This window comes from Gavialis gangeticus, unplaced genomic scaffold, assembly GCF_001723915.1.
Source record: "Gavialis gangeticus isolate Ggan-Ray unplaced genomic scaffold, GavGan_comp1, whole genome shotgun sequence".
Classification (NCBI taxonomy): domain Eukaryota; kingdom Metazoa; phylum Chordata; order Crocodylia; family Gavialidae; genus Gavialis; species Gavialis gangeticus.
In genome coordinates, this window is record NW_017729004.1 from 24,520,099 (window position 1) to 24,530,912 (window position 10,814).

The 10,814-nt window shown below is 41.2% G+C and overlaps 1 protein-coding gene across 1 annotated transcript in view; it reads right to left on the minus strand.

The window, feature by feature from the left end:
- ADARB2 (adenosine deaminase, RNA specific B2 (inactive)) overlaps positions 1 to 10,814 on the minus strand; it is a 218,290-nt gene that overhangs the window by 44,816 nt on the left and 162,660 nt on the right. The window contains exon 6 of the mRNA XM_019508177.1: positions 1,657 to 1,825. Within this exon, the coding sequence (XP_019363722.1) occupies positions 1,657 to 1,825 (169 nt within the window). The remainder of the gene's footprint in view (positions 1 to 1,656; positions 1,826 to 10,814) is intronic.

Consider the following 10,814-nt stretch of genomic DNA (forward strand, 5'->3'; position numbering starts at 1 on the left):
CATCTACATGTGCATTGCCACACGCTAAATAATGCTGCCACAGGAAAGCACTTGTGTTTTCAAGTACTAACCTATGGCGGTGTTTATTAGCTTCCTGTGGCCTACCAGGGCTGCATGTGTAGATGCTAAGACTTTACTGTAGAGCTAATTAAGCAACTCGGCAGTAAATGTCTCATGCAGACATGCCCATAATATTATACCATAGGCATAGCAGCACAGCTCCGTTTCCAGGATAGCACCAGCTCCTGCCATGTCAATTGTGGTGGTGTGATCAGCTGCTGCTGCAACAACAGCTGCTTTTGTGCCCCCCTCCAAAGGTGGTGCTTATGCTTGTGCCCTGGATGCCCCTCTTCATGTGTACTACTAAATTATACCTGGCAATCCATAAGCGACCACTGTTTTCTACAAGTCCATTCATAGCATCTGACAAAGTAGGCTGTCACCTATGGGATCTTATACCTCTCTGAACCAGTTTGTCTTCAAGGTGATACCCTGCCCTGTCTTCTTCCTGACTTTATACTAATACCAATAATCATTTCTCTCTTAAAAAAAAAAAAGCTCACAACTATTACAGAATGAGTATTTTGATGCTTTGTCATTTGGTACTCCTATTTATTGGTTGAACCACACATGCTAATTTTGGGTCAATTCTGTTCTGGATACACAGGTACAAAGCTTGGCTTCCAGAAGAATCATCTAGGTAAACCAAGAGCAGAGCTTGGGCAATTGCTGTACATAGCTGTATTTTTCTAGTATCATTCTGACATATATATTGGGTCTCAATATATATGCATAAATTCCTTGTTTTATGTAGTTCAGCTGAAGTCAGAGATGTAATGTATCAGCAGACCTATAACTTTTACATTTTTATAGCTGTGTTGCAATGTCTTTTACATGTAGAGATGTATATACAGTTAACATATTTTACATATGCATATGTATTTATCTATATGTCTGTATTAAATGTCCATGCATGTGCAATTGTCACTTGTCCTTAATTAGTTCCCTGGCTTCAGAATAGGATACAGTTGTAGTTTTTCACATGCTACTGTGGGTTAACTGTTGGCAAATGTGACTGTTTAATAGCAACTGTACTTAAATTTACCAAAATATATTTACTGGGTGCAGCAAAAAAATGTCTACTACCTAAGCAAGGAAAACCCATTTTTTCATTAATTTTCTTTCAGAAACCTAGACATTCTCACGGTAACATCATAGCTTTGAATTACATTGTTAAAAATGTAAGCATTCTTAACAGCATTTACAGCACTTTATCCAATAGAGTGCAAATGAAATATGTTTATCTGAATGATGACTGGTTTGCAACTTTAGAGTTAAATGATCCAATAAGCACGGAGTTAATTTTAATTTGCATACTGAAATTCTATTGGCGCACGTGCTACATAAGAGGGTTTTATATTTTTGTCACTCTTTAAGAAGCAACTAATGATCCACAGAGAATTTGGGAAACCATTCTGTTTACATTCCATCCCATTTATATGTCCTACATTTGCATGCAAAGAGGGTCTTTGTTTCCTTAGGGTTTATCAGTTCCTGCTATTTATTCCCCACTAGCAATTGTAGTCGTCTTTGACACCAGTCTCATTTCCACACAGCAAACAGCTTTACGAAGTATAAATAAAGTGCTAGCATTACCTGGCAATTTTGTCTGTGCAAGACATTGTGATTAGCTGTTCTCCCAGCAACACACCATCCCATGTCTGAACTGTATTATGACGTCGGACTGGGATGGTTCCTTCTCCAGACTCAATTTTTGTTCGCAGATGTCCACGGTACTTTCTTACTATGTGTTTGCTACTGTTCACTGAGAAAAAAAAGGGACAATAAAAAGACAATAATTAATGTTTGCACAGTTACCTCCTGAGGTGAATAAAAGTGTCTGTGATACCCTATCTCGCACTATGGCACAAAAACTGGTGCCTTTGAAATTAAATGAGAAATTGGCTGCAGCCCACAAAAGCAGCACAATGGATATTTTCATTCGGCACTCCCTACTGTTCAAGTAAATCAATGTTTTTTTACTACAAAAATTGAGCTCATGTTAACATTCTCTACCTCTTTAAAAACAGAGAAGTTTTTTTTAAGTATCTAATCAGAGCATTGTACAGTGCTGTTGTCATATCTTGTAAAATAAACAGGACTAGGTCAGGTCAGCACTTGGTTGGGTAGACCTCCAAAGTACTTTCAGGAAGCAGTGTGGGTCATTTAGGAGGTGAGTTTTTTTTTCTTTCTGACTCAGTACTGAACTAGTGCCCCAGCATGACATTTGATACACTGCCATTGGAGCTCATGTACTGCAAGGTCCCGGCTTCTTGTTGTCTCTAAAAATTCCCAAGAGTAGAGATTTAAACCTGGTCTCTTGTCCAAGTGAAATCTTAGTAGATATATTCTTCTGGCCTAAATTCCACCAGAATCAACCTTGCCTAAGGTATGCTAAGTTCTTGTGTGAGGTTGACATACGCTGTTAAACTTGTGCTGTGGTCCAACCCATTCAGTAATGGGCAAAATGGGTCCTAGCTGTTGCTTTTGCAAAAGACAGTAACACTTGTACTGCAGTCTGCATCCATTTGGATGAAAGGCACTATATAAATGCAAGTTCATGATCAAAGTCATCTTTATCATATGGATATGGCCAATTTATGCATGGGTGGGAGAGAAGGAAAACTAACTTTGAAAATAAATGCTGGCAGTAACCCTGTGATATGGATTTAGTCCTTCTGCCTGTGTGGAAGAGAGTTAAGCAATGCCCAAATGCTGTTCTTGCTGCCTGTATGTCCATGAAAAGTAGGTTGTGGTAGACATGGTGGACTATGATTTTTCCAGAGGCTAGCGGTAATTCCCCAATGCCAGTGCATCCCATGGGTGCTTTAACCTCTCTGTGGGCCCCCTTTGTGACTGGGGAACTTTCCTTGAAGTTGCCCTTTTGTAAGAAGGCAAGAAGCCAAAAGGCCCCCAAAGTTCATGCATGCATCTCTACAAAAGGGACCAGTGTCAGGGGCTCTGTGGGATTTGGGTGCTGACTTGGTGCTTGTTTCACAGCGGGGGTCATGCAGTCCATCTAGGGAGTTTATGAGAACCAGGGAGTCCTCCCTTCAGCACCTTGGCTCAGTTTTCCTATTCAAGTGAATGATTCCTCTCTTGGCTCTATTATTTTCATATCTTCCCTTTCCCCCCACTCTCTTAGTAGAACAGACTCAATTCTATAGACGAGTACAGAAACAGGATAACATCTTCTCAGAGCAGGCTGTCTCTATAGAAATGTTCCAGAAGTCTTCACTAGAGGACATATTTCATGTGGTATAGCCTTTCCTTTATTTCCTCTAATGCCAGCACCACAGGAGGAGAACAGAAAATAGAAAAAGGCCACCTTGAACTTTCAGTGCAAAGAGATTGTTGTTCAACAGCCTGGACTTTTGCCCAGGGTTTCAATACTTCACCTGCAGCTTTATTTTTATAGGATCCCATCCTTCAGGTAGATCTAGAGGTTTATTTTTCTGAATGTGACAAAAACCCTTAACAGGTTACAGGTCTGCATGGATTTTGTGCATCTCACACTAGGAAAACAAGTCAATGGGCTGATCAAGCCACAGGCAGAGAGCAACCGGCTTTGTGTGCATTCCTGAGCCACGCTCTACACCCCCCTGTCATTTTCCAGTTTGCTTTATTATGGTGTATCCTACGCTGTTACCTCTAGTTGAAGCAATTGATTGACTTTGGCTAGTGTCAGTGGATTGTTTGCAGAAAAGCAATGGAAAAATAAATCACTTCACAACATTGGGATTAGCGAGCACAGCAAACACATGCAGAACAGCAATTTCAGCTGTGACCTGCCAGCAGCTACGAGTCTCCTCTGAACGTTTGTTCTTCATTTTCTCCTTATTCTTTAAAATACATTATTGATTTTTCAAGAATGGGCTCCATTATGCCTTAAATGTTCTAGACTCTCTCAGGATCTGTCTACACTATTTCTACAACTGTGCTCCTACAGCAAGGGAGAACATCATCTTTTTTTGTCATTAGACAATAAATTGATGGGGAGGTCAGAAAAAGACAAAGCCGGTAGAACCACTGCTCTCCAGCAAACACAACTGGAAGCTGAACTGAAGGATATCACAAGGTTTAGACCCTATAGACTGTGTTCTGGATAGCTTATATGGAGACCAACTAGAGTCACAGAGGGGTGGTCAACACAAAGGGTGGCATTTCAGAGGGACTTAGACCCTAGCTATATTTCTGTCTCAGAAATTGGCTTGCTGGTTGACTTTAGGCCTCACTTTGCCTCTATGTGTCTCAATGTCTTGATATGTAAAATGAAGAGCACTTTGAGATGTACCGCTACAAGCTCTTTATAGGAGGAAGGAACTGTAGGAATCCACCTGCAGGATTCTACCTCAGTTCCACTTTCACTGCACCTCTCCACCTTCGCCATATTTAAAATATCCTTTTTTTTCTTGGCCTTTCTCTCCCCATCAGCCCTTCTTTTCTCCACATTCCTCTTTGTCTCACCAATTCCATTTCCTGCAGAGATCCTCTCCTTTTACATCCATTGCGTTCTTTTCTCCCTCTCATTTTCAGGCATTCACCAAATTGCTTCTACCTTTCAAAGCCTGAAAGGTAGCAACATGGAGAGAGAGGGGGCTGCAAGCACCCGAAGAATTGCATGACAAGTTGGCTATTTTGTCAACTATATGGCTTTGGTTAGCTAAATATATATTACGTAGCAAGGAACAAAGCATTATGCCATGAGATGGTAGGAGAGATGAGTAGTTGAAGGGAAGAGATCTAGTTGAGGGGATCTAGTGGAAGAGATCTAGTTGAGTGGAAAGTAGTTCTATACCAATTCCAAATTGGTATGGCTCAAAATACCCAAGCATAAAATCCACCTCTATCTTGTCACTAGGTTGGCATCTTACATGTGGTCCCTGAGCCAAAAGGGCCAGGGATTCAGATGCCACCCAAAAAGCTGGCTTGATCATAGTCAAAATAAGGCTTCATATACCATGTTCAGATGACTTGGAAGAAATCTCCTGTGTTTCTATTCCTGTTAGAAAAACTTATCAAGAGATGCGTGAACAGATATTTGAAAGCTGAGCGCTTGAAGAGCAAAGTGCCTGCAGTGCTGATTCTGTACAGCCAAGGTCTCCTACACACATATCTCAGTGTGCTCTGCAGACTTCCTCCGTCTGCCTAAAGACAGATGGCAGCAGGCCACAGGGCAGCCCTGACTGGCTGACCCAGACTGCTTAGGGTCAGCTTGTGTTTCCTTGCAGCACAATATGGGCATTGTGAAGAGGGCATATTCTGCTCCCTGCCCAGCTGCAGCAGTAGAGTCCAGGCTGAGTGGCACACTGTTTCCCAGGTGGGTGAGAGAAAGGGAGCAACATGCCCTGGGATACTGGAGCACTATGCTGTGGCTTGTCAGAAGGAAATATATACAAACATTCACTTACCCAGAAGCAACTATCCCAGGAGTGATTTAGCCCATGTCGTTCCCAGTTTATTTTTTTCTGGAGCAGCCATTTTTGCTCTGGGAGAAAAATCCTGAACTTTTATATACATGTGGTTTTACTGGGAGAGGAGAGACTCTCCCAGAAGAAACTGAATGTCTATATGTCACCTAAGATAACAGCTGTCAGACAGTTTTAGAACTAAAAACAGCTCAGTGCTTTGGAGGTTTCAGAAATGTTTAGAAAAGGTGGGTTTTGTTCCTCATTAAAGTTCATAATTGTGCACTTTTGCCATTCCCAATTCTCTTCAGGGTGAAATTTTATGAAATTGGACATTATGGCCTTTCAGCTTGAAAGGAAGTACCAGAAATTTAGCAACAAAGATTCTCACAGAGTCTAGCAATTGTATGAAATTGCACAGGTCATCTCGTATATGAACTGACTCCTCTTAATGTGTGTTCTACCTAGGGTGAAGTAGTGCAAACTGAATTAATTGACAGGATTCATACAGCTATTGCCATTGTACACTCACCCCAGGCTACATTTCCAGAGCATTGATAAGGGGTGTTAGGTGCTCAACTGCTCTTAAATGTAATGGATAGTGTGCGACTAATACCCTGTGCAGGGCTGCACATTGCAAGATGTTCATGCCATCAGGACAGATGAGCACTTTCTATGAAAATACCTTCCTTAAACATTTATTTTTAAAAATAATGTTGTACTACAGTCCGCAGTCCTGAACATTTTGACCATTGTCAAAGTCTGTATTCAGCTCTGAACTTGGAACATGAACTCCTCCTTAGTTCATATTGTATCATTAAGGAACGTGTGCAAATATGAATACCAAGTGAAAAATAAATGATGATAAACAGTGTGTACTGTACTTTAAAGATTTGGGTTGACTCTGGAGTATAAACTGCTTGGTAGTATAGTAGTGAGAGTGAGACCCTCTTACTGGAACAGTCTTTGCCATTGATCACTTAAAAATAAAATCTCCAAGATATATTTATTTATGTACCTTGAAGTCCCATGCCCCTGCCCACTGATGTTTTCTTGTTCAGTATGATCAAAGCATCAGTGACTCTGAGTACTTCTGATCTTTGCTGTGCCGGTTCTCCAACTGCTTAATCTCAACTAATTGCAGCGGGGGAGAAGGAATCTGAGGCTGCCACTTCAACCAGAACAAAATGTCAATTCACAACAAAATTAGAGAGGATGAATTGCAGAATGATTTGGAGTGGATTTATGTGTGCTAGACTCCAAGTCAGAAATCACACTTGATAATTTTGGAGATGAAAAGGTGCAGGAGTATTAATGACCACATGATAAGTACACATTGTCAGCCCACATGGAGCACTGCATTCTAAAATCTATGGTGCTGTGGGCAGCATTTCTTACCTGTTTCCAGGGACATAAGAAAACTGAGATCTGGTTAAAAAAAACCCCAAACCCCATGCTTGTATTTACTTGAAGAGTAGAAAGAAATGGACAGTGATTAAACAGAATCACACAAGTAAGGATCTGTCTGAAATTCACACGTGACTGCCTCCAAGGTTCATTTTCTAGTTCCTTGCTTCACTGGAGGCAATTCTTTCCCACGGAAGGGAGGGAAATTAAAGCCTAGCTTGCATTTCTGGGTGCTATACTCTATTTATCAATATGGGTTTTAAAGCTTCCTTGCAGCTGTTAGAAGCAAAGGTATGGAAAAAGTAGTGCTTGCATATGAATGATTGCAATTCAATAGTAATTAGAAATAAACTTAAGGCCAAGTTTTGTCATTTCCTCCTCATTTTGTATGGTACTTGGATATATGAGCAAAGTCCACTATTTAAATACTGTGTTTACTCAAATCCAAGGTGCTTTTGAATTTAAGATACCCCCCATTAGATTCTATTCCAGACATATGATAAATTTGGTTTAATAGTCTATGTGTAGAATCTAGTTACTGGAAGTTTGTCTTAAATTCATCCCTGTACTACTGTGGTAGAGAAACCAGCAGCAGGAGATGAGGGGATAAGGGGCCAGGTCCCCAATCCCTTGCTTCCCTGGCCTTTGTCTCCCTATGCCTGTGCCTGACCCCTGCTCCCCACTCTTTGGCTTCCAAGTCTGCATTTATCCTCCTGCCACCTGCCTCCCCTATTCCAAACTTCCCCTACAGCCTGCCTCTCCTGCCCCCTGCTCCTCCATGCAGTCTGCTCTCCCACCCCTCCTCCTGCCTGTTCCTGTCCACCTCCACCATTTGGGGCTTTGCTCTTTTGGGGCATTCAGCAGAGGCAGCCCTGACTCAGCCCCAGGCCAGCCCAGCCAGGGGGTGTCCAGCTGGGCTGGGTCAGGGCTGGAGAGACTGGAACTGGAGCAGAAGGCAAGGAGAAAGGGGGCAGTGGGATGGGGGGAGCAGGGGATGGCTGAGGCAGGGAGTGGTGGGGGGAAAGCACAGGCATGGGGGAGATGCTGTGGGTTCCCTACCCTCACCCTGTGGCCTCCCTCATGTTTCCCCCAGCTGCATGCCTCAAGTGGGCTGTACTTGATGATGCAGGAGAAAAAATCTTGGATTCGAGTAACATTTGGTATGTGCACGGATGGGAAATTATGACTCTTGGCATTTGTCTGTAATATGATCTATAATTAATCCAATTAATATTTGAAAAGCTCTTTGGAGCCTTCAGGTTAAAACTGGTGCTGAATATAAGCATAAGATATTGGTTCAATATTATTATTTGCAATATTATTAGGGTGGGGTGACAATTACTGATTGCAATGAGTGTGTATGCCTGCCCTGTGCCTCAGATACGGTCAGATGGTCTTGGTCATATCATGTGTTAGACTGGCATATTGCAAGGCTTAAAAGCATAATTTTTCAAAAGCAATTATGTTTTGATGCCCCAATTTTTAGTTGCCCAGTCTGAGGCAACCCAGAGAGTGCCAGATGTAGTGGTTGGGGACTCTCAGACCCAAACTGGGCATTCACAAAAGCTGGTACCTTGATTCACTTGTCTTTTTGAAGATGTAAGTTAAAGGCCTCATTACAACCTGATTAAAAATCATGGAGTCATCAGGATAATTCCCAAAGTCAGTGTAAGTGTTTATTAAATCTTTGTCTAAGTCTGGATCCAGGCAAAGTTTGGGACATGAACTCATCTTTAGCTCTTATGGATGCCATTATTGAACAATACATTTGAATATAAGTTCTGAACAAAGAAATAGTTGATGCTGTTTTGGGGGGGGCTTTATAGTAAAGTTAACACTTTTTACTTTATTTCTACTTTGCTGTGTCTTTCCTGGCTGAAAAATCTCTTTCAAGGTGCTAATTTGGCATCTCTTGGCTTGATTTGCAGTGCTACCTGAAGAATATTACCTTTCTCTCCCACTCTCACTCTACTTCAGATTTAAGAAGGCATCTTTTTCTTAATCCATAATTTCTGATGATCAATAGTTTCCGGTGATATGAAGCCATGGGAGTCTGTTCATTTTAGTTCCTTGATATATGACATTCAGTCCATCACATACACAGAAAATGTAATAGGAAAAGTTTGAAGGACTGGATCAGCAGGAAATAAGCATCCAGAAGGTCAGAATAGGAAACTATTGCACAATTTGTCCTCATCTGTTTTAAATTGTCCACTAATGAATTGTGTTTTTGTTTTATCTTGATAGGTATGCTCTGTTAACTGTATGAGATGTTAAGGACTGATAGCCAATAATGAGAACACATTAGCCTTGGCTCTGTTCTGCTTAAAGGTCTTAATTTAATTACACCAAAAAATGTCTGCACAGTAAGTGTATGGAAGCCAGGATCTCATTTCTGGTCAGGAGCTGAACCTACTTGGTATGGCCCTTTCTTTACATTTGTAGTAGAATATAAAATTGTGTAAAATGCTCTGTCTAATTGGTGTTTATTTAGAGTAAATTTATGGAGCTCTCTACTAAAGCTAGAGCACCTTAGGCTAATTAATAGAGCTTCTTGTACTTTCTAAACTAGCTTCCACACTACCCACTGTCTTTAATCATACCTTTTCCTCATGGGACAAAAAGAAATGGCTAAAAACACGGGCCCTAAGAAATGTTTGTCATGCCACATGCTTTCTTGCAGTGGCCCCTGGGCTAGCAAGCATGTGCTACTAATTAATTAAAGGTCCCTTAAAACAATGTTGCCATCAGTCAGAAACAGTTACTGAGCTTGTAAATTATTTCTGCGGGCTCAGAGGAATGAAAATTATCATGTTGGGGATAGGAGAGTCACCTACGGATGGTGTTTGTAGGTGACACAAATGTTTGCGTCACCTACAAATGTTTGGGGTTTTTTTTTAATGCTGAAAACCCAGCTCTGAAAGAGAATTGTATTAGCACATCTAAGCAGAAATCACAAGATTTGTCAGAGGAATTAAGATTCTGTGTATGTGGCTTGGAGATAGCAATCAAGGAGAGTGGAACTTGAAGGTTTCAAGATTATTATTTTTAATTACTAATTGCTCTTCTCATCTAAAATTAGATGTGCAGCGCCGTCACTTTGAAAGTACAGCAGCCCCTGCCGAGCCAAGCACACAAACCTGGCACAAAAGGCTCTGTGGGAGTTGCAAAATTCTGTCTGCCATTTAGGATTCATGCCTCTCAAGGAGTAAAGCCTTTGTGAGATTAGCTGCTGGTCACAAAAGCATATTAAGACAATCGCCACTGATGACCAATTAAATCCTTTTAACAGCTTGCAGGCAGCTGCTGGGATGAAATTTTCAGGCAGAACAAATCCAGAAGGATGACCAGTGGCTGATGTGTCCAAGGTCAGTGGGAGCCTTAGGCTCAGCAAAGTCCTAATTCCAGCATGTGTGTGTTAGGATGGAGCAGCTCTGGTCTTTTAAATGGTTCTCTTGCGAAAAGGATTTCAACCATAGCATAGTTTCTCACCTACAATACAATCCTGAATAAAATATCTCCCATATTTTTGAAAGGCAGAATGAAGGAAAAAAGATCTTTCCTTGAGAGCCTCGGGAGGGAGGTGGGGAGGGAGGGGAAAGAGAAAGTGTCCACAGCCAGCATGCAGCAGGGGAAGCTTTACTTTCACTTCCCCCTGGCAGACGCCTAAGCAGGCAGAAACTGCTGTTACTGTATTGCTCAATTATAATGTGCAAAGCCAGTAGCTGGATTTTGGAAAGAAAATGTGTGTTGTGTGAGAGAAAATGTAATTTAAAAAAAAAAAAAAAAAAGAAACTTTTTATGCAAAACTGCCACAGATATCAAAACTGTCCGTTTCTTGTGACATTCTTCCAAACATTTTTTCATCAAAATCACTATGGATATTTTTTATTTATTAAAATGTTCATTTTGATGAAGCCTTTTTTTTTTTTTTTTTTT